General features: G+C 54.6%; 1 protein-coding gene and 1 long non-coding RNA gene across 11 annotated transcripts in view; one reads left to right on the plus strand and one right to left on the minus strand.

Moving 5' to 3' along the window:
* The window catches only part of ATP2B2 (ATPase plasma membrane Ca2+ transporting 2), a 116,327-nt gene extending 96,849 nt beyond the window's left edge, over nt 1-19,478 (plus strand). For 7 of the 10 annotated variants that reach the window (XM_088021701.1, XM_088021697.1, XM_028101852.2 and 4 more), the window contains 7 exons: nt 2,960-3,066; nt 3,513-3,704; nt 6,266-6,479; nt 8,366-8,577; nt 8,749-8,856; nt 10,796-10,978; nt 19,167-19,478. In XM_088021701.1, coding sequence (XP_087877827.1) covers nt 2,960-3,066; nt 3,513-3,704; nt 6,266-6,479; nt 8,366-8,577; nt 8,749-8,856; nt 10,796-10,978; nt 19,167-19,478 — 1,328 coding nt within the window. Of the gene's footprint in view, nt 1-2,959; nt 3,067-3,512; nt 3,705-6,265; nt 6,480-8,365; nt 8,578-8,748; nt 8,857-10,795; nt 10,979-12,217; nt 12,390-19,166 lie in introns of all 10 variants that reach the window. The other 3 variants (XM_088021687.1, XM_088021711.1, XM_088021714.1) reach the window with 3 other exon arrangements.
* Nucleotides 17,660-21,657, minus strand: LOC148165098 (uncharacterized). Its single transcript, XR_015767869.1, has 3 exons — nt 21,597-21,657; nt 19,148-19,400; nt 17,660-18,121 (listed from the first exon to the last, which is right to left on the minus strand). It is a non-coding gene; the product is annotated as an uncharacterized LOC148165098 (long non-coding RNA).
* Between the last annotated feature and the right edge of the window lie 965 nt (nt 21,658-22,622).

Raw genomic sequence — 22,622 nt, forward strand, 5'->3', positions numbered from 1 at the left:
CAGCTTCTTTCCAGGACAGAGAGCTTTTGCACAGGGCTCCCCACACCTGGCAACACCCTTGCCTCACCCCATTGCAGCTCTGGGAGGCCCTCTAAGGACCACAGGGAGATGGGGAGGTTGTGAGTCTTCTCTCTGGGTTCCACTTCTTCTAGGAAGCAATGGGACTGGGCCTGTCTAGCCTGAAACTCTTAGCCTGAGGGTTAAATAGGTCCCATAGACATGTTGTATTTGGCTGGTATAGTGCCCTTTTTTATGTTGAATTTGGGTGGCTTTATACAGACTCTTCCCTCACATTTGAATCAGTCTTCACCACTCCTTATTGTCTGCCATCCAGCCCACTTCACTCATGTTCTCAGTCTGGCCCCAGAGCTTGTGAGTTTGAGATCCTTGGTTGGCCTGGTCTCTGAGGACCCCAACCAACATCTGTGACGGGGACCCCAAAGGTGGGCCATCCTGGGAATAGCAGCCTGAGAGATGAGGCCAAAAGCTAGCATCCTTCTCCTTCCCTGTCTTCCTCAAGAGAGATGGCATACCACTTGTTTGAGCCCATGTCGGTGGCCAGGTGCTGGGCCCTTTTAGAGTCATACAGCCCTGGCTTCAAGTCCTGGCTCAGCCACTAACCTGTTCTATACCGTTGGGCAAGTCCCTCCTCTTCTGGGACTCAATTCCTCCATCTTTAAAATGGCCATAGAAGGGCAGGTTTCTGGCTGAGGTCATCCCTAGGGCATCTTGGATTCCTCTCCCAAAATGTTGCCCAAGGACATTAATAGAGGCAGATCTGGCTTGGGGACAGAAACACAGCACCCCAGAATCACAGATACCAGAGCAGGAGGCCCCAACCTATCCCCATTTCTTTTTCAATCACTCACTCATTTGTTTACTCATTCTCTTGATATGTGTTTTTGAAGGATCTACTAAGTGCCAGGCCCAGCTCTTGGCAGACATAGTCCTTCCCTCTTGAAATTCATCGTCCAGATTCCATCCAGCAGACATTAAATAGGTTTCCTTGCACAGACCTAGAGGCTGTATCAGTGGAAGAGAAGGGTGGGGCCCTCTATTGGCGTCTCACTCAGGCTGGGGATGGATGTCACATCAACCCAAAGGTGGGTTGAGGGTCCCAGAGAAAGGGCCTGTGTTTCGGGCAAGGCAGAGAACTGCACTGTGAAAGACCAGAGGCAAAGACTTCCAGATACCTTCAAGAAGTGGAAAGCAGCTCACTTGGCCAGGCAGGAGTAAAATTTGGCCCCCTCCCTGCTCTGGAGGAGCATGTAGGCAGGCGGAGGGACCTGGCGGTAACGAAGGCAACAAATGCCTAGTAGACAGAGGCTGGAGGCTGAGTCTTGGCTGGGGACTTGGACTGCCACCAGCTGGGGGGAGCAGCCCGGGATGACTCCCAGAGCACATGGCCTTGGAGCTGGACCTGAAGAGGGTGGAACTTGAACACATGCAAAGGGCTGGGGGAGTGGTTGGCGGCTACAAAGGCTTCTCAAGTCGGGGGTCCCATTCCCTCATCCCACGGGCTGCTGCTTGCCAGGACAGGACAGGGAGGGACACATACGGGAGCTACGGTGATCTGATGAGGGTGGGTGAGCGTCCTCAGAGAGTCACTTTCCCCAGGGGTCGTGGCATCTGAGCTAGACTACAGGTGCGGGACAGGCACAGCTGGCGGGGGACAGCCCGGGCAGACAGGGACGAGGGAGCCGGCGTTGCAGACGGAGAGCCTTTCCTATGACTGGAGCACAGATTGGGGGCGGCCAGGGATGAGAGAAGAGACAATCAGAGAATGAGTGAGGCCTGACCACCAGGGACTTCGAAATTTCTGAATGGAGCTAAGAACATGGATGTCACCCTGAGACCAGTGTGGGTAGTGAGAGAATGACTCTCAGCTTGGGGGAGGGGACAGGTCAGTCCTGGGGGTTCGAGAGAAACCCAGGTGTTGCTATGCAGAGTGAACAGGTAGCCTGGGGTTGGTGGGGAGCAGGGGGCATGCTAGTGGCAGAGGGGATGGGGACAGAGAAAAGTGAAATGGTTCCCGTAGGATCTTGGAGCAGAATCTGCAGGCCTTGGTGATGGACGTGAGGTGCAGGATGAGAGAGGGACATGCCAAGAGTGACATTCAAATTTCTGTCCTGTCCATGGACATATCTTATCAAACTCCACATGTGTCCAATGATGACATCTTTCACCCGCCCTTTCCACTGGCCCCAGCTCGGTGACAGGGCTACATACCATCTCTTTATTTTACTTGTTGAATCTTTTCTTTTTATTTATTTTTTATTCTTTTTTTAAGATTTTATTTATTTGAGAGAGAGAACAAGAGAGAGATGGGGGTGGGGGATGGGAGAAGCAGACTCCCCGCGGAGCAGGGAGCCTGACACGGGGCTCCATCCCAGGACCCCAGGATCATGACCTGAGCCGAAGGCAGACACTAAACGGACCCAGCCACCCAGGCGCCCCTGAATATTTTATTGCGGGTGAATGTCTGGAGAGAGGTCAAGGCCAGTTGATGGGTCAGGGGTCGTTGGCAAATGGCACAGCCCAGGCCTCCTCAGGAGCGACTGGACTCCCAGGTAGAAGGTGCTGAGGGAGCAGATGGTGGGAGAACAGAGGAGCTCCTGGAACCCAGGCAGAGGGGGAGGTGTTTCCAGCTGGGGTGGCCACCGGTGTGGCCAAGGGCTACAGAGACGGAAGAGTGTGCTGGAGAGGCCGTTGGGGCCCAGACCACAGAGGGCCAGCACGGGGCTCAGGTGCCCAACATGCTCTGCAGGTGTCGGCAGCAGTGGGCAAGCCTGGAGCTGGGAAGAGTCACAACAAGAGGAGGGGGAGAGGGGGCAGGGCAGGGGCCAGAGAGGAGGCTGGGCCCGGCCGGGAGTCCTCCAGACCATCAGGGCCGGCCCAGCTGCCTCTGCCCCACGGAGTGTCCCCGGGGCCCTGAGCACACTCGTGCCCCGCCCCACAGGCATCATCGATAGCACACACACTGAGCAGCGCCAGGTGGTGGCTGTGACCGGGGATGGCACCAACGACGGGCCTGCACTCAAGAAGGCGGACGTGGGCTTCGCCATGGTAGGGGCAGCTCGCCGCGGGCCCCGGGGTGGTGCCTGGCAAGAGCTCATAGGCAGGGGGTGTGGGCAACTCAGCCTCGAACTGGCTGTGCGGGGACCCCTGTTTCACACTCAGCTCACCCACCATCTACCTCATGTGCCCAGTGCTCTCAAGGCTCAGCCTGGCCCCCTGGGGTCTTCCTGGAAGGGTGGAAGAGGGCTCCCTGCCATGATGGGTGTGGGGGAGGATGGGCCAGGGAAAGGCTTCCGGAAGGCAGAGTTGGCCTCAGGGGCCGGGTCTGTGAGGAGTACACGCACACACCCGCTGTGCAGTCTGGCCCAGCTGGGCAATTGGGAGGAGGCATGTGGGGGGTTGTATAGGACTGAGGATGTGCAGGGGATGAGAACAGTGTTGCTTGAGCTGCTCACCACCCCCCAGCCGCCCCACACAGGCTCCTGTCCCCACAGGGCATCGCAGGCACGGACGTGGCCAAGGAGGCCTCGGACATCATCCTAACGGATGACAACTTCAGCAGCATCGTCAAGGCTGTGATGTGGGGCCGCAACGTCTATGACAGCATCTCCAAATTCCTGCAGTTCCAGCTGACGGTCAACGTGGTGGCTGTGATCGTGGCCTTCACGGGTGCCTGCATCACGCAGGTGGGTCCTCCGCGGGGGGGGGGGGGCAGGATGGGGCATGCCAAAGCCTAGGGGAGCCCCTGCCAAGGGCCAGGAGTTGCATCACAGACCTCAGGTGCAGGCACCAGCCTGAGGAAACAAAGCTCAGCAAGGTGGGGGCCTGGCCCAAGGTCATCTGGCAAATGGGAGATGTCAAGGCTCACCCCCATGGCTGCCTGACCTGGTCCTCACTCCGGGAGGCAGAAGAGGTTATCCTGGAAGGAAGGCAGAGCCCTCAGAGGGAGGCAGGGGCAGGGCAGGGCCCAAGGGAGGTCAGGCAACCAGCTAGGGGCAAGGAACCAGCAGGGCCCTGGGGGCAGGAGTGTGACAGGAGAGGCCTGTTTGCCTGGGGCCCTGAGGCCAGGTTGGGGCTCCTTGTCACTGGGAGAGGCTGTTGTCTATCAGGATCACCATCTGGGTCATGAGCAGCCCCATCCCGAGCTTAGGGGAAGCCAGCCAGCAGGGCTGCATGTCTTCAGCCTCACTGCTTCCTCACCCAGCCCCATGAGGTGGGAATTTTGATGATCCCCATTTTACAGAAGCAGAAACTGAGGCTCAGAGGCTGGACCAGCCAGGAACTACCATTGTTCCTGCAGCCTCCTGCCTCCCCCTAGGGGCTGACCAGCCTGGCCTGGGGAGGAAAGGTCCAGTATTCCCACGCCTCCTGGCAATCACATGGGTAGACAAGCTCCTGCCCACAGAGAGGAGCCCCCACAGGCCCAAAACGCAGCACTGCCCCAGAGTGCTTTGTGGCCTTAGGAATGCTGCTCCCCTCTGCTGCATTCTGAGCCCCTGGGCTTGCATGTGGCAGCACCCAGTACCCTCTCCTGAGAGTCAGAGCTGGGAGGTGGCTGGTGGGTCCCTTCTGCAGAAAGGGCCCTCTCCTGGTTTGTGGGCGAGAGACTCCTTCTAGTGGTGGCTCGTGGAACACTCCCGCGGCACAGCCACTCCTGCAAGGCTTCCTGAGGACCCCACTGATTTCAGATGGGGAAACAGGTTCAAAGAGGACTGACTACCAGTTTGCCTAAGGCTTTAGATTTAGTTGGTGGTAGGGCCATGTAGGCCTTGGTGGGGAGATGGGGGGCCCCCGACCCTGAAGCACATGTAAACAGAGAAGGCTGATGAGCAGGAAAAAGCCTCAGGACATGGGGAAGGTGGCTGCTCCAGGGCACAGCTGGGAGAGGCGGCCTGGAGGAAGGGGTTCTGATGCATCTAGGAGGTGAGTGAGTATGGGGTACAGGCAGAGTGGGCCTCGGGGGCTGCACTGAGAAATGATAGAGGAGTGAAGAACTGTTCAGTTTAGGCTTATTAGGCTTACCGGGTAGGTGGGCTTCCTGAAGGAGGTGTTCCACCGTGGATGAAGCTAACACCAGAAGGGGAGGTCTGGGCTGTAGAGAGGGTGATGCCAGGGAGAGGTGGGCGCCACCAGCCAGGGGGACAGGTGTGGAGAGGAAAGCGGGGCTGAGGAAGGGGCCGTGGGGGGCACAGAATTAAAAGACCGGGCAAGAGGAGCCCTGAGGGAGAGGGAGAAGGAATTTTCTCAGAGAGGTGGAAGAGGGCCAGGAGAGTGGAGTCAGGGGCCAGGAGGAGACAGCGGCCAAGCAAGGCAGGGAGGTCAGTGAGAGGAGGCTAGAAAATGTGTCTCTCAGTTGGTGAGAAGGAAGGTACTGGTGACCTCGGAGGAAGGGATTTGGGGGACATGGAAAGGCCAAAGTCTGGCTGCCAAGGACAAGGTACTTGTGGGTACAAGGGAGGAGAGGACAGTAGATCAGCTCCCCGAGGCAGTGTACCCCACGTGACAGGATTGTGCACAGAGCGGTATGACTGTATGGTCCCAGTCTCAGCCAGAGAGAGGTGTGGAAGGATCCACACCAGAATGTGGATGGCGGCCGCCTGTAAGTGACAAGATTACTGATGAGTTTTAGCTTCCTCTGCTATTCCCTACTTGCCCAAATTTTCTACCATGGGACTAAGTTATTTCTGGAATCATAGATATACACAATAATTGCTTAAGTTAAAGTGTGACAATGAGGTAAGAAGGAACTTGGTGGTAGCGACAAGGGGACAGGGGTCACGGGTGCTGTTGGTGCGACAGCAGAGACCAGAGCCATGGATGGTGGCGGGGAAAGCAGTAGGAGGCTGAGCAGATGGGATCTACGCTGGAGACGGGGGAGAGCTTGGCCTTAGCCAGGAGAGATGTGTCCACGGGGGCTGAAGGGGCGGACAGCACATGGTGGGGAAGTAGGTGAATTTACCAGAAGGCAGGGAGTTGCTGACCATCATGCCTAGAAGACTCAATTTTCTCCTTGGGGGAGAACACAGGTAGGCAGGTCTAGGCTGTTCTCCAGAGAAGGGAAGGCCCAGCAATCCTGGGGAGTGCCTGTTCAGGAGCCCAGCAGGCAGGCCAGCTGAGGGCAGACCCACTGGGCAGAGTCGGCTCAAGACGCCACCAACAAGCTCCTGAGGCCCACACCCGGCCCTTCATAGCAGCTGGTGGGGCCGGCCTCCCCCGTGACAGCCTTCCCCACCACTGCTGTCTCCAGGACTCCCCTCTGAAGGCTGTGCAGATGCTCTGGGTAAACCTCATCATGGACACGTTCGCCTCACTGGCGCTGGCCACTGAGCCACCCACTGAGACCCTGCTTCTGAGGAAGCCATATGGCCGCAACAAGCCCCTCATCTCACGGACCATGATGAAGAACATCCTGGGCCATGCCGTCTACCAGCTCACCCTCATCTTCACCCTGCTCTTTGTTGGTGAGTCCCCCACCGGCCCACCTGGGACACCCTGGCCTGGACCCAGCGTTCTGGATTCACATCTGCCCTCTTGTCTGCCAGTGAAGTTACAGGGGCCCGGGGTGGTGAAGTGAGTCACTCAAGGTCACATAGCAAGTCTTGGGCAGAGCCGGACCCTGTCTCAGGCCTGGCCAACCCCAAAGCCAGGGCTTTTCCACTGATGACAGCTCTAGACACTGAGTATACACTAGGCAACATGGCGCCCAAGTGCTGATTTATGCCCCTCACACCTGCCTTGGAGGAGCCTGAGGCTCTGACCCCTTCTCCAACCCATTCCTGCACCTCATCCGTGCCCTGTGCCGGCATCCTCACCGAGACCTCCCCAGGGAGGGACCAAACACCTGCAGAGCCACCAACTATTTCCACAGCATTTTCCTTTAGGCTGCTTGCTTCATTTAGGTCTTCCCTGCACTCAGTGGGGCAGGTGCCTGTGCCCCACCACACATTACAGGGAGTGCCCTGAGGCACACAGAGGTGAGCCGACCTGCACCCGAACTGGGGAGACTGAGTAGATACCAGGCCTGGTTTCCTCGGGTGTTTCAGAGATGATGCGGGCAAAGCCTACCCCTGGTTCACAGAGAGTCCCAGAGTGGGAAGGGGCGGGCCCACAGTCACACAGGGAGGAGTCAGGGCCAGCCAGGAGTCCTCGGCCTGGGCAGAGCCCCTCCGTGTGAGGAGCTGGGCTTTCAATGCCAGCGAGCACTTGCCCTTAAAGTCCAGGGTACAGATGTGGGTAGGGCATGGATCCTATTCCCCAAAGGGCAGCCCTCTTGTATGAATTTGGAAGGCGATGTGTTGGCAGGACTATTGTCAAGAGTATCTTTAGAGTCTTCGAAGAAGCTATGTGAATGCAAAACTAGGAGAAAAGGCTGCTGGGTGGGGGTTCCTGGTTTACTTGCTGGTTTCCCTCCTTGAGCACCTACTCTCAGCGGTCTTGGATTCAGCTAGACACCTCACGCTAAGAAAACCCCACAAGCCCTCCTGGCACCAGCTTACGCAGCTTTGCCAAGAGATGTAGAATGGCACTGAGCCTGTCATCAGTGCATGTCCACACAGCAAACCGGGGGGCTGCTCTCCACCCATCGTGTGATAACTGAGGTACAAGAGAATGAGGCCACTGGGGGGAGCCAGCCTGGCCTAGAAACCCCAACCTCCACATAGCAATCGATATTTCCTATAAGAGCCCCAGAAGCTTCCGGAGGTCTCAGCAAGGGTCACAGTCAGTTACAAGAAGCACCATTTTCAGGGGAACCCAAGGCCATGGCCTCCCACCAGGGATTCCTGGTTCACACCCCGTCCTCCCAGTCTTCCCAGTCCAGATGAGTTTGCCAACTGGAGGTCACTTTCAATAAGCAGTGTCACCTGACAGGAGAGCTTGCATTCCACCTTTATCAGATTTCCACAGAAAAGTGGAATAAGATTCACCCAACATGGGCGCCTGGGTGGCTCAGATGGTTGAGCATCTGCCTTCGGCTCAGGTCATGATCCCGAGGTCCTGGGATCGAGTCCCGCATCGGGCTCCCTGCTCCTTGGGAGCCTGCTTCTCCCTCTGCTTCTCTCTCTCTCTCCCCCCCCCTCTGTCTCTCATGAATAAATAAATAAAATCTTTAAAAAAAAAAAAAAAAGATTCACCCAACATCTTTCCCCCTAGAGAAGAAAGGGTTTTGTCATCCCTCCACTCACTCAGGACCACCCAACAGTGCAGGCCCGCCCCGCCCCCCGACATCCAGAGCGCCGCCTCTGTCTCTGCCTGACCCACTCGGCTGCGCAGAAGAGGCCCCCACTCAGGGCCCGAGTCCCCCCAAGCCGAGGCCCTCAGCCCTGCTCCTGCCCTCTCGGCTTGGCAGGCGAGAAGATGTTCCAGATCGACAGCGGGAGGAACGCGCCCCTGCACTCGCCACCCTCAGAACACTACACCATCATCTTCAACACCTTCGTCATGATGCAGCTCTTCAATGAGATCAACGCCCGCAAGATCCACGGCGAGCGCAATGTCTTCGATGGCATCTTCCGGAACCCTATTTTCTGCACCATCGTGCTGGGCACCTTTGCCATCCAGGTAGCCAGGCCCCCACCCCAACCTGGGCCGGGGTGGGCAGTGAGCAGCCAAAGCCCCTTGGCCGTGCCCTGAGAGCCCAGACCCCTGAGTTGGCCCCTGACTCTCTCCCTCCTTCTCTCTTTCTCCCTGTCCCTCCCTCTCTCTATCCCTGTGCGCCCCTTTGACCTCCAGATAGTGATCGTGCAGTTTGGGGGGAAGCCATTCAGCTGCTCTCCACTGCAGCTGGACCAGTGGATGTGGTGCATATTCATCGGGTTAGGAGAGCTCGTCTGGGGCCAGGTAAGTTCCGGGTGGGTTGTAGGAGATGCCTCTCGGCAGAGGAAGAGAAAGAGCACCAGACAGGGAATCCGGGAGGTCCCAGGAATGGGTCCCAGTTCTGCCATGGACTCAGTGTCTGACCCCAGGCAAGGCCCTCCCCATCCCTGGGCATCTGAGCAATGGGGGTTGGCCCAGGTCCCACATACTGGTCTTTGGGGTACCACCACTGTGATTTTTGCCTTATATCTATATACCTCTGATCCTGTTATTTATTTGATATTTTCTTTCAATCAAATCAGTTTTTTTATTGAAATTTATTTCAAAAGGCAACTTTATATTATGAACATGATTAGAAAATCAGTATCATTTGTCATAAAGAGAAGCTCACAAAAAAATAATAACGTAATGAGAGCACCGTTATTAAACTCTAACTCGATGCCATGGCCTGCCAAGGCTCAGAGCCTGAAGCCAGCTTGTTGTTTAAGAGGGTAATTAGTAAGTAGTATGACACCAAGCAGAGACTCCTTTAGAGAGCTGAGGAAATGTAGGAGGGGTGAACTCTGCCTTGTCTCGGAGTGATGCAGTGCTGTGTCTGACATCCTCCCGGCTTTGGGGAATCGTGGGCTGGATGCTCCATAGGGGCCCTTCCAGCTGTGACCCAGAACATTCTCCCACTGTTCCCTTCCCTACTTTTGCCCAAGTCCTAGGCATGTGTTTGCACATGCAAGAGTGCATACACACACACACACACACACACACACACACACACACACACACACACACACACACACACTTCACGGCACTCACTGCTTGCAGCCCGACCAAGGATGCAGTGCTTGTGAGAAGTACCTGGAGCCAGATCTGGGGCAAAGGGGCTCTATTCCCAGGATGCTCCATTGCCCAGGTAGTGGGACCCCCAACTGGCCTGAGACATTGTTCTTGCCTTCGAGCTGTTCCAGGCTAGAGTGGGAAGTTGCAGTAGCAGAAATTAACTAGAAGATAAAGAAGAAAATTTAGTTTCATCCAAAAGGTCCTTCTTTAAACTTTGGAGCTTCTTCGGAAAGTTGATAAAGTAGATCTGACTTAGCAACCCCATTCCCTGGGCATCTGTATCCTGCTGGAGCCCACACCCTCAGGGAGCTCTTGGCATCTGGAGAGCAGACTCCTAATGCCTGAGGATGATGCCAATGGACAATGCTGAAACCTCCAGGGAATCCATGAGGCTGAGTGTCCAGGCCAGCCCCCATCTCTCCCTAGAGGGGCCTCTGATCTTTGCCACCTCAACCTCCCCATAGGGCCTGCCTTTCACACCTCGGCCCCATGGACAAGCCTTTGGAGGACGATTAAGTATAAAAGCATATCCTCTTCTCATATTGCCTTCTCTTTCTGGGAGGGCAACCATTCCCAGAATGCCCAAGACTGGCTGTCCCCATGGTACCCATGCCCTGAGCCCCTGTTGCCCACACTCAGGTACCACAAGACCCAGTGATCAGGAGGAATGAACCCAAGGACCTGAGGGCCAGCTGTGGGCCAGGCTCATGCACAGCAACTTAGACACACCATCTTGCTTAATCCTCAAACTCAGAGTTAATCCTCAAACTCTGAGAATTGCCCCCCAGTTTTACAGACAGGAAAACCAGAGCTCCGAGAAGTTAAATGACTTACCCAAGGTCACATGACCTATACGGTCTCGGGTATTCAAGGTCACACCTGTCCAACTCCTAAAGGCCAAGATTTTCCACTGTGCCCCCCCAACTCTGGATGAGTGAGTGAAATACAAAGCAAATCAATAAGAAGTTATAAAAGATGGAGTTGAGGAACAGGTAGGATGAGTTAAGAAGTGAGCCGAGCCTAACTAGGTAAGTGGTGGGGGGTGGGGAGAGGGGCGGTGGGGTGGCAGGTTGGGAAGGAGGCCACCTGAGGGACAGCCCCCATCACCCTGACGCTGGACCCCCTGCAGGTCATCGCTACCATCCCGACCAGCAGGCTCAAGTTCCTCAAGGAGGCGGGCAGGCTCACGCAGAAGGAGGAGATCCCGGAGGAGGAGCTCAATGAGGACGTGGAGGAGATAGACCATGCCGAGAGGGAGCTGCGGCGAGGCCAGATCCTGTGGTTCCGAGGCCTGAATCGGATCCAGACCCAGGTACAGGAGGCTCCCGGGGCTGGGCCACACCTAGCTGGGGCGGGCGGGGGATGGAGATGGGCGTGCTCCATGCCACCCCACAGGCCCGCAGAGATGGGGCTCCAGCCCTGCTCTCACCACCTCGCCAGCCTTTGGTACACCCATGCTCCCCACACACACACTCCCGTGGCTGCTAAAGAAGCTGTGGCCTCTTCAGGAAACTTCCATCTCACCCCTCAGACCTGTGAGGGGTCAGACTGGGGGTCACATCCACCATGGGTTTCCAGGGGGGATGCCCCTAAGCGGGGAGGGGGCCTGAGTGCTGAGGTGAGTGTGGGGCTCTGGTCAGGGTCAGGCTCTGGTCACCACCAGGAGGGGCAGTGCAGGGCTTGGGCGCCAGTAGGTGTAAGGCCAGGGCCAACCCCAGATTCTCCCAGGCCGGGGCATCAGCCTATGAGGTCCGGGCATCTCTGCACATGTGTAACATGTCCCCCACCGGGGCCTTCGGACACTGGCCTCCAGCTTCCACCAGGGCATCGAGGCCACTCTGGGAAGCCAAGTTTGGTTTTCCCCACGCATACACAGACACGTGCACAGTAAGGCACACACGCCAAGCCCATGCATGGGATGGATTTCCTCCCCAGGACAGACACCTGTGCCGCCACCGTGTGGCCCCCACCCACAGGCCACACGCTCTCACACAGCCCTCTGCCCGGGCTGGAGTTCTAGATCACACTGTTTGTTCATAGCCACGTGGGATGAGGGACTCAGGGACTAGGAAACCAAGGGAGGGTGGGCCTCTTGCCCAGACCGTGCCTAGCACCCCGCTGTAACCTGGGCTGCTTCACACCCCACGGAGCACCCCCCAGCATCCTCTCATTGGCATTCACAGCCCCCCACCCCTGGTTTTCGGGGTGACCAAGGTTCAGGAGACAGCCCTCTCGGAGAGCTGGGGGCGGCGGGGGGAGCGGGTGTCGGGCCCAGAGCCTCCCGACACCGCGGGGGTTCTCCTCCGCGACAAGAACCCCAGCGCGGGGGCCCCTTGGCCAGCCCTGCCCGGGGCTCTGGGGCCCCCCGAGGGGCCTGGCGCCCAGCAGACGTCTTTCAGGGGCTTTGAGTGTGTCTGGTGGTCTTTGTTTGATTTAAGTCACCTTGTCCTTGTCCCATGGCTGCGGCTGTGCTCGTGGCGCTGCGCCTGTCAGTCGTGTAGCTGTGTGTCCATTCTTCTCGCAACTTGTCTCGTTCTCTCCTCCGTTGCAGATTGAAGTAGTCAATACTTTCAAGAGCGGGGCCTCCTTTCAGGGAGCCCTGCGGAGACAGTCCTCCGTCACCAGCCAGAGCCAGGACGTAGCCAATCTCTCTAGCCCTAGTCGCGTGTCGTTGTCCAATGCTCTTTCCTCTCCGACCAGCCTTCCTCCTGCTGCAGCTGGGCGTGAGTGTGAACCCTTACTGCCTCGGGCGCCACCGACGCCAGCGCCGGGCGGGCAGGGGCCGGGGCCCCAAGGACACGGGGGGCAGCCGGTCATGGCGAGGCCCAGGGGGCTGAGGGGCCACAGCCATTGAGGAGGGTCCCCATTGGTCAGGAGAGCATAGCCAGTCATGGGGTGGCCAGCCCTTGGTGGGCCACGGTTGGCTGGGGTCAGGGTCAGGGGCTTAAACACTCAGCCAGGGGGTCGTGAAGGTCAAGAGTGGCCAAAAAGGTCTGGGTCAGTCAAGGATCACCATCTGGTGGGGAGTTTCCAGTGATCAAATGCTCCAGCCCACTAGAGGGTCACAGCGGCCGAGGCGGAACAGTCAGCCAGGACGACAAGGGGTATCCCAATTGGTCTAGGGCCATACTCAGTCAGGAAAAGCCTGGCCCACAAGGTCAAGGTCAGAGTTGGCCAGGAGGTCAGAGTCTTATAGTTAGTTAGGCGAAGGGTTACCACGGGTCAAGCCCATCAGAGGTCACAGTCGGTCACAGTGGGGTCCGGCCGAGAGAGGGGTCACTATTGGTCAGAGGTCCCAGTCGGGGAGGGGTCCCAGGCCTTGGAGAAGGAGATCACAGCCCAGAGGCCCCCGCCACGGTAGTTCAGAACCCTCTGTTTCTTCCCTTGTACATCTGATGGCATCAGTTGCCTTACACACACTATGCCCTGCACACTGAAGGTCTGACCCCTTCCTAGAAAGGACAGGGCTCCTTACCCATTCAGCTTGATCTCAGGCAGAAAGCGGTGAACCAAGTCTCACATCTTGGCTGGATGCCAGCAGGCCATGAGGGATCTGGTCCAACCTGTAGTTTCCTGCCCTTACTCATCTGAGGGAGAGCCGGGGACTCTGGCCTCCATCTTCTCCCTCCTTCCAAGCTCACCTCCTCATGGCACCACTTCTAACCTGATCTCTCATCTCTGGCTTCTAGATCTTTCTGAACCCCTCCATGGCTTCAGGACCCAGAGGGAATAAGAAGTCTCTATTTACTACCTGCCTCCCTTACCTTGTGTCCAGTCAGCCCCCTCCCAAACTGCGGGGGAGCGCCTAGTTCTGGTCTTCTCAGATTGCCACAATGCATCTGTTCCAGCCCTCGGGCTTTTGATGAGGAACAGGCCCTGGGACTTCATCTCGCCATACTTTATACAGTGCCTGTACCCCCATCCAAACACGGTACACCCCCCACACACATCCCCTCCCACTGAGCTGGAGAGGACCTGCATGCCAGGTGGGAACTGGGCCATCTGAGCCCTCGGATGGGAGACACGAGCCACAGAGAGCCTATTGCTGGCCCATGCTCATATCCCATGACTGTTCAGGGGCTGCAGCCCCACCAGGTAGGCAGGGTAACAGGAAGGATGCAGAAAAGGGAAGAAAAGCCCTCTGGATTCATTCATTAGCACAAAAACCCAGCAGTGGGGGGGGGAGGGGGGGGTGGCCAGGCAAGCCAAGGTGAAATGGAGATCTATTTGAGCAGACTGGGTCCAAGTCACATTGCCGTGACTGTCACTAGGAAGTCACTGCCAGGCTTTCTCAGGGCAAGAAACACTTTGGTCCCATCCTGCCGCCCCCCCCCCCCCCGGCCCCTTACAGCAGAGAGCCTCAGCCAGCTGACCTCCTCCTGCATTCACTTAGCTCTGGCCTTGCTCAGCACCACCAGCTCTCTTGAAGTGCAATGACCAAGGGTTCCAGTCTGGGGGTGCCTGCCTGGCTCAGTTGGTAGAGCATACAACTATTGATCCTGGTTCGAGCACAGAGATCACTTTAAAAAAGGGGGAGGGAGGTTTCCGGTCTGGAGAGCCACTGGGGAAAGAATCCATTTCTTTGGGCTCCTGGTGACTCCCACATCCCTCTGGCTGGGTCTGACCTCTTTGAGGCACGGTGCTTCACACTGGCCACAGCCAGAGCCTGCCTGGCATTTCTGGGCACCCATGCAGCCTTTAGAAGTCTTCCTGTGGCTTAGTCCCATGCCTTAGCTCCCACAGTCTAGAGAAGGAGCTCGGTCATCTCAAACCTGGGCAATATCATTCTCACCTTTTCTTATTCAATAAGGCCAGTTGAGTGACACCCAGTTTTCAACACTTCTCCTTCAGAGAGACAGTCATTTCTACCCACCCTCTATTTTCTCCAAGGACCTAAAGGGGCTGGTCAGGCATGATTCCTTCATCCAACTGCCATTTTGCCTCCTTGAACATGTTGTATTCCTACCCTCTACCAGAGAATCCAGACTGTAATTTGGGGTGTCTTGTGGGAGCCTGACCATCCCCCTAGCCAAGAGTTCCGGTTCCAAAAGGGATCCTAACCCCTGTGGCTTCAACACACACATTTTGACCAATACAGTCACAGTGTGAACTCTAAATAAATACCCCCAGTTCCTCCTTCACCTGAATAGTTGCTATAACAACAATACCTCCTGGGCCCTAACTCTGAGGGCCCTCTAGTTACCAGGCAGGGTCCCTTCAGGAGTCAAAGGCTTTTTTCCTCGGGGAGGTGTAAAACCAGTAGCCAAGAGGAAGAGAGGGGTCCCGGCTTGGGTGGGATGGAGAGGTAGGCTGCCTCCCACCTCCTCTGAGCAGGGACTTCTCCCTGGGGATTCTCCAGCAGAGGAGGGTGGCCCTGTGCATGCTGAGTCCAGAATACCTGTAATCTTATACCCTAGAAGGAGTCAAACCACTGTCCCCTGTGTTACCCAGAGTTGACCACCAAGGCCTGTGGTGGGGCAGTGTCTGCTTGGGGCGGACTTCTGACTCATGACCTTGGGGTGAGGAGCCCCCCATCCCATCCCTCCCCCGGCACCACTGTGAGGTGGAGGGCCCCAGGCAAACAGATGCATGCGGTGACGTGACAGGCAGGTCACACTCGCACCCAGAATGTTTGGGAGGGAACTCTGGTTCGCTGTCTTGCTTTCCTCTTCTGACTGACACAAAAGTGAGGTTTTTTTTCCCCCAGAAACTTAAAGGCACACCCCTAAGGCCTTATACCTGAGCCTCACTCAACATTTTCCAAAGTAGTCCCCACATCCTTCATTTCGCATATGCCTCACCAAGGAAATAGGAGAGAGGACCTGCCAATACATCCATTTCCCTGAGAAAAACACTGAGGCTCAGAGGACTGGGCTGACTTGGCCACGATCACACAAGTGAGTGGCGAGAGGTCTGACTCCAAAGTGCCTCATTTTCCCACCGTCCCACAACCACTTTTCAGACAAGCCCATAGCCCTGGAGCCTGCAGAGGTTGAATTTCCATTCCAGAACCAGTGCCCATGCCCACAGCCTCACAAAGTGGAAAGGGGTCCACCCTCTGGGCTCTAGAAGGCCAAGAAAGCGGTTTCTCTGCTGGACTTTCTACCAGCCTGGCCAGGACTGGGGCGAAGGGCACCTTCCCACTGGTGACCAAAGACAAAATGAGCATTCGGCTCTGTGACCCAAGGCCAAGCCCCCTGCCGCTCCTGCTTATGCCCCTCAAACTCCTAACGCATCTCAAACTACTTTTGTATTTAGCAAGTTTTGTAGCAGGCTCCGTGTTGGTCAGTGAAGGTCCTCCTCCTTCGAACCAACCAGGCCAAGCACATCAGACTCCTAACCCAGAACCGGCCACTTCCTGGCCACGACCAGCCAGGGGGCCATCTCCTACTGCCACTTGCCCTTCACCTTCCTGATTCCAAGGACTGCTAGGGCAAGGAGTGCGCATCTCTTAAGGGAGAAATGAAGACGGAAAGAAAAGAAAGCTATGCCTCTCATTAGCGTTTTGGTAACAAACTCAGTGCAATCTTGGGTTGGCGAGAAAATGGCTTGTTTCTGGGGTGGGGCCTAGACCTCTCCACTGTCTGAATATTCCATGTGTTTGTTTCCCTAGAGGGCTAGAGAACCCTGGAGACAGAGTTCAGCAAGAGAGAGTGAAATTAAAAGAGGTTGTGAGTCTTTAACCTTGAGCCTGAAATGAATGTGAATCAATCCCAGACTCTTGGCTTCCCTGAAGCCGGGTAAACATTCGAGTATGTCGAACCCGTCCCAGCCCAGGGCCGAGGCAATCCCTCAGAGCCGACCGACAGGGGCATGGGTCTCCTGTTCCCTTTGTGCTGATGAAACCACAATGTCTGAAATCCCACAGGCCGGGTCCTTTTCCCTCCCCCCTCCCCTCATACCAAGTACAGTTCCTGCCCCAAAATCTCACTTTAGGGTAGGCAGGGATGGGAGGCGGAAGAGCTTTTTTTCTTCCCATATTTTTTTCATTTCAGCCGCGGAGAGAACCGAAGTGGACACTTGAGATGACCATGGCGGGGTGTCCCGAAAAGTCTTGTCCCCACAGTCTTGTCCAGAGCAGTTCATTCTTTCTGTTGTCTCCATGCCAGGGGGAGGGCAAGGGGCCTGCATCTCATTGTGTGTCGTGCCCTCTGCATCTTCAGTCACATGACAGGGTCCCACCACCACCCCTCCTCCTCCACCACCTTACTGCAACTCAGCCTTAGCACGTGCTGGGCACGAGGCTGGACAGTTACAATGACCATTATTCCCATTTTACAGATAGGAAAACTGAGGCTCACGACACCTTTTTTTTTTTTTTTTTTTGGTTTCACTTAATCAAGGGTGGAATGGCCTGCTCATCAGGAGATCAGAATATTTAATAATCCCTACACAGCCATGGACAGGGTATCCAGGGAGGAAGAGGCCTCAGAGCAGTCACATGGCTGTCACGGCGTCCGCAGGCTCCCTCTTGGCCCCTGATGCCTCTTATTTAAAGCATGATTCCAAGAAGCAGGGCCCCCTGGAGTCCCCAGAACACAGCACATAAGAGGGAAACGGGACAGAGATGCTTTTGAGCAAACAAGGAAAAGTCAGAACGAGTAATGATGGCTGACAACCAAAGAGAGAAACTTAAAAAAAAAAAAAAAATCAAAACTCTGGGGTCTTACAAAAGACCGAAAGGAGTACTGACCAACTTAACGTTAACATTCTTCTCTGTGTACACTAAACCAAAAGGCAGAGGAGCATCTCATGTGCTTTAGAAACACTTCCCTCGGAAAAATAGTAAAATAAACCTTGTGCTAGGACACTTAAAACCATCAGCCACAGTCATCTAGAAAATTCACTTCCATGGACAGGGCTTTCCCCACCTGTGCCCCACCAACAAGATACCCCTGGGCTTGGCTGAGAGTTCCACAGATCCTGGGACCACAAGGGCCTCCCCACAAGAACCCCGCTGGTCCTCTGCCCCCCCCCTGCCCCCACAGGCCTGTGGTGTGGAGGCACGCACTGCTCTGCAGGGAGGGCCATTGAGAGCACCCTCGGCGCCATGGCCAACTTGGCTGAGGCTCTGCTCCTTGGACGCACCGAGGCTGCTTCGTATTCCCCCACTACTGCCTCCGCTCTGAGTTGGGGCTAGGAAGAGAGGAGGAAATCCCTTTGTCCCAAGTCCCATCTGCCCCTTGAGATGATAGGCATAGCTTCCCCCTCCCAGAAGTCTGGAGAAAGGGACCCCTCTCTCCAGCACGGGGGTCCTGTTCCTCTGCGCCCTGTGAGGCAGGACAGAGGGCAACCAGTGAGGCAGCGTGTCTTGCCCGCGGCCAAGGCACCAAAAGTGGCAGAGCCTTTTTCAGACATGGGTCTCCCTGACTCCGAGTCCAGTGCTCCTTCCACTAGCCTGGAAGACTCGATGTCCAGCTTCCTTTCACACTCTTCGGAAAACCACGGGTTCCAACTAAGACACAGAAAATGAAAGAATGTGCTTTTTTGTGGCTCAGGTCCACACCCCCCTAGAATCCCACCCAGGGCTGGGTTTGGCCATCTGATTCTGTCCTCCTTTTTGGGAGTTTTGTGTTTTCAAAGCACAAACAACGAAATAAAATGCCCCAGGAAATAAGGGACCCCAAAGTCAACTCCAATGACTGGCCAGGGCTTTGAGTCTATACTCGAGTGTTTACCTCCCAAATGCATGAAGGAAAGAAACGTTGGGTACAAAGACCTCCGTTCACATTGTCCAGGCTTCCAAGTGTAGCCGTGTCTGTCTGTGTGTGCCGTGTGGTTCCTGACCCCTCACCGTGGCATGCTCCCCGCCCCTGAATGTCGTCAGTCTGCCGGCTCCTCCGTGCTTTCTGGCCGCCTCAGCTCTGCACCCCGGAAAGCCCTGAGTTGGCTTTGGTTTGCCTTGCTGCCTTCGGTTTGATGTTCCTGTTCTCTGACCCTCGTGTGTCTTCTCTCATCCCGGCTCATCCAACTGTCTCTCCTTTCCGTTCCTTTTCTGTTTGTGACACGTTATCTGTTCCATGTTGTATGGTTTCTTAACTGCGTGTGGTTTTCTTAAGATTAATGTTCTAAAACTAGCTTCTCCTCCTTCCTCCTTTATTCCCACCTGGTCCCACTCCCCTTCTGCATGGTTGAACTTGTGCTTTAAAGTTAACAAGGCTCAGTCTCTCACTAGGTCTGGGTGCCCGCCGGAGTGGACTATGCTTCCTCTAACCACTGTTTCCCACCATCTCTGTGATGGGGCTTGATTCCTCCTGTCCTAATACTGTAGTTCCGACCAAAACCAAAGCAGTTTTTAAAACCTCATGGATGCATATAACCTGAGCCCCCTCTTCCATTCTTCCCCTCCTGCCCATGCTCATAACACCCAGCGACTGTGGATTCCAGCCGCCCGCTGTGCCCTAACCCCTCCCCCCACCCCTCCTCCGAGCCCCCCCCCAAGCTTGGCTGCCGCCCGCCCCCCCAGGGCAGTGCTTCTCACCCCTGTGCTTCCCTTGCAGATTCGCGTCGTGAAGGCGTTCCGTAGCTCTCTCTATGAAGGTCTAGAAAAGCCTGAGTCTCGAACCTCCATCCATAATTTCATGGCTCACCCCGAATTCCGGATCGAAGATTCACAGCCCCACATCCCCCTCATTGACGACACCGACCTGGAAGAAGATGCCGCGCTCAAGCAGAACTCGAGCCCTCCGTCATCGCTCAACAAGAACAACAGCGCCATCGACAGCGGGATCAACCTAACGACCGACACAAGCAAATCAGCTACCTCTTCAAGTCCAGGGAGCCCCATCCACAGCCTGGAGACGTCGCTTTAGCTGAGGACCCGGCCGCCACCCACCCACCCACCCCCGGGCGCCCCCCCCCACCCCATCCAGGCACCCAGCTCACCCAAGCAGCAAGGAGCAACAACAGGAAACCAAAAACTGGCGAGAAAACCAACATTTCCACCCAACAGACCCTTTTTCTGGCTGCGATGCTGTTTGAACTCTTTTACACTTTGAGGCAAGGGGCGGGATCTCCTGCGGGGGCTTACGGGAGTGAGCGATTTTCCCAGAACAAGCCCTTCCTGGCTCCCACCCAAACACGGACCAGCCATGCACCCGCCAGGCCACCACGTCCCCTGCATGAATGTACTGTACACTTCCAGTCCTCCCCTGGTTTGGTTTGAGGGGGGGTCAGGGAGGGTTTTTTGTTTGTTTTCTTAGGCGGGAACTGCAAACAGACTCTTTTCTGAGACTACATCCAATCCACTGGTCTGTGAGTTTTTGAAATGCTTGCACAGCATGGTCTCAGTTGTATAGGTTAATTTAACAACTTTTTCAAACTGCAGAGCTTAACTCACCTAGTAAATTTGCACCAACGGAACCGAAGAACTTCACAGACACTCACGAGGTTATATCCATTTCTTTGTATCTATATCAACGTATACTTTTCCAAGACTGTATACGTCCATATAGATAGGCATATATATATGTGTATATATATATATACATATATATATACACACATACACACACACACACACACACACACACACGGATATATAAAGTTTTTTTTGCCGGCATGTTGCCTTGTTTCCGCTTAAATTGCTCTATTTTAACTTATTTATGTCCTAAAACAAGAATGTAATTTGTTTACAAACCTGTAGATAACGTCTTTGGCTATTTGTACGGTTGAAGAACACTGGCGGCTGAGATGTTATATAAACAGCTCAGCCCAGCAGACACTTCCCTGGATTGCATCCTGATGTTTTACAATAGCCATGCTCTGATTTTTGCCTGCTGTTTCCACTCAATTATGTCACTACCGCGGGAGGCTCAGGCAGAAGCCAAACGCTACCGAGGAGGAGTAGCCATCCGGAGGGCTTAACACCGTGCTCCGTAGACACAGGGAGAGGAAGAGAGAAGGCTTCCTAGGTTCACAGCACTAACGGCGGGCCTGGCCCGAGGATGACGGGGTCCGCCCAGCTTTGGTCGAAGACTTTTCTCTCGATGAAACTCGCTTGAGTTTACTAAGAGCATTTCAAAAAGAGGTTCTCTTTGGCACTGTCTGGACAGAGGTTGAGGTAGTGTTGCAATATTATAAATGCTACTGTGTTGATTTTTTTTTTTTTTAGTAATTTAGAGGTTTATTTACTTATAAATTGCAGCGTATGAGCTGTTGGCATACTGGATGAGGATCATTATGGCTTGCTGCTTTTATTTTTATTTTTGAAGAAGAATAGCCTTTTTCTCTGCACTATTTAGATCCGAACGAACCTTATGATGTGTATATTGAGATGTATTCAGTGTGATTTTTAAATCAAATTGTCTTCCTGTAGTCGCAATATATACTGTAGCCTTTTGACAGCAAGTCTTGCTTTCCCAGACAGAAAGCCATTCTGAAACCCTACAGTATCACAGGTGAGAAAAGGTGGTTATTTTCCCCCCAAGACAATAACAGCACTAGTAATCCCACTTAATGAGAGCTTATTTAATTGTACGTCAGCCTCTTAACTGCTAAGCACTTTGTGGGTATCAGCTTTTTTCATAAAAGAACTTTTGTATTTAATACAAAGTTTGCTTTGAGACTTTTCAGCATACGATCTTTTTCCATAAACTTGTACAGTGCAAAAGACATTTTGAATACCATGATCGATGACGTCCCATGCTTCGAGGAAAACCAAACACTTTCCACCTCGCTTGCAAAATTCATCCCTCATACTGACCCCTTCCCACGGTTGCTCTGTGTCATCTCAGCCCTTCCCTTCTCCAGGCCCAGAGAATTCTTCCACAAACAAGATGAGAGCCACTCGGGAAAAGAGCCATAGTCAGCTGGGAGGGCCTATGGCTGGGTGGCTGTGAAGGAACCTGAGGCTTTGGGATCCCAAGTCAGCCCATCCCACCTGGCAAAACCTTCCTAGAAGGAGGACCTTCTGTGTGCGAGAGCATCACCTGAATGTCGTGAAGGAATCTCTCTGAATGTACCCAGCAGAGGAAACTGCATCCCCAAAGGGGTGGCCAGCCCTCAGATGTGCTTATTGGATTCCGATACAAACGCCGCCAAAAGCCAGCCCGTTGTTCTCCTGCCGAGAAAGTAAAGACCTGCACATGTGAAAAAACCTGGAGCAACTTTGGAACATGGTGTTTTTTGTAGTTTCCTTTCTCAAGGTTTTCCATCTCCCCACCTTCTTGGTTCCAATCCTGTGTCCATGACCTCATTCCCCGACAGCAGGAAAGCTGCGCTTGCCCACCACGCTCCCTGTTCGTTCGGAGCCGGGACACAGGGAAGACAGGAGGGCCTTCTCTGAGCGGAACCTAGCTTGGGGAACAGGGAGCAGTGGAAGTGACCGAGGACACCCAACCTCAGTGTTGGTCTTTTCTTGTCAGGAATGATGGATGCTTACACACACACACACACAAACACACACACACACACACACACACACACAGAGGAAATGATTGGTTTGTCAAAACTCACTGTAGTACATAAAGCTTGCACTCTGCGTCCTATATCTAGCAGCATGGGGTACGTTTGGCAGTTCACCCCATTAGGGGGTCAATAATTTATGACCATTCATCTGTTTTTATGAATTTTTTTATCTAGACAATAATTGTAAATAAAGAACTCACCGTCTCTGTTCATTTAATACTATGCAATGGTTATGCTTTCAATTGCTGACTCTTCTTATTCCCGCAGCGTGGTTCTGAAATGTCTGTGGTTTAAAAAAAAAAAAAGGCAAAAAACCAACATCAAACAGAACACAGCAAATATATACTCTGTAATGTATATATAATTTTTTCCAGTTTGGGACTGCACCATCCACTTAGCTTCTTCTCTGTCCTCTGGACAAGGGCTCCAGGAGAAGATAGCAGATTCATTCTGAGGTCTAAGCTCAGCTACTTATCTCCCCTCAACAGATGAGAGAAGAGCAGGGGGCCCATTCAGTGACCCCTGGGGCTGGAGAATTGCCCACCTTT

The sequence above is a fragment of the Eumetopias jubatus genome, unplaced genomic scaffold (assembly GCF_037043125.1).
Source record: "Eumetopias jubatus isolate StellerSeaLion01/CBP00866 unplaced genomic scaffold, mEumJub1_p1.0 scaffold_1, whole genome shotgun sequence".
Classification (NCBI taxonomy): domain Eukaryota; kingdom Metazoa; phylum Chordata; class Mammalia; order Carnivora; family Otariidae; genus Eumetopias; species Eumetopias jubatus.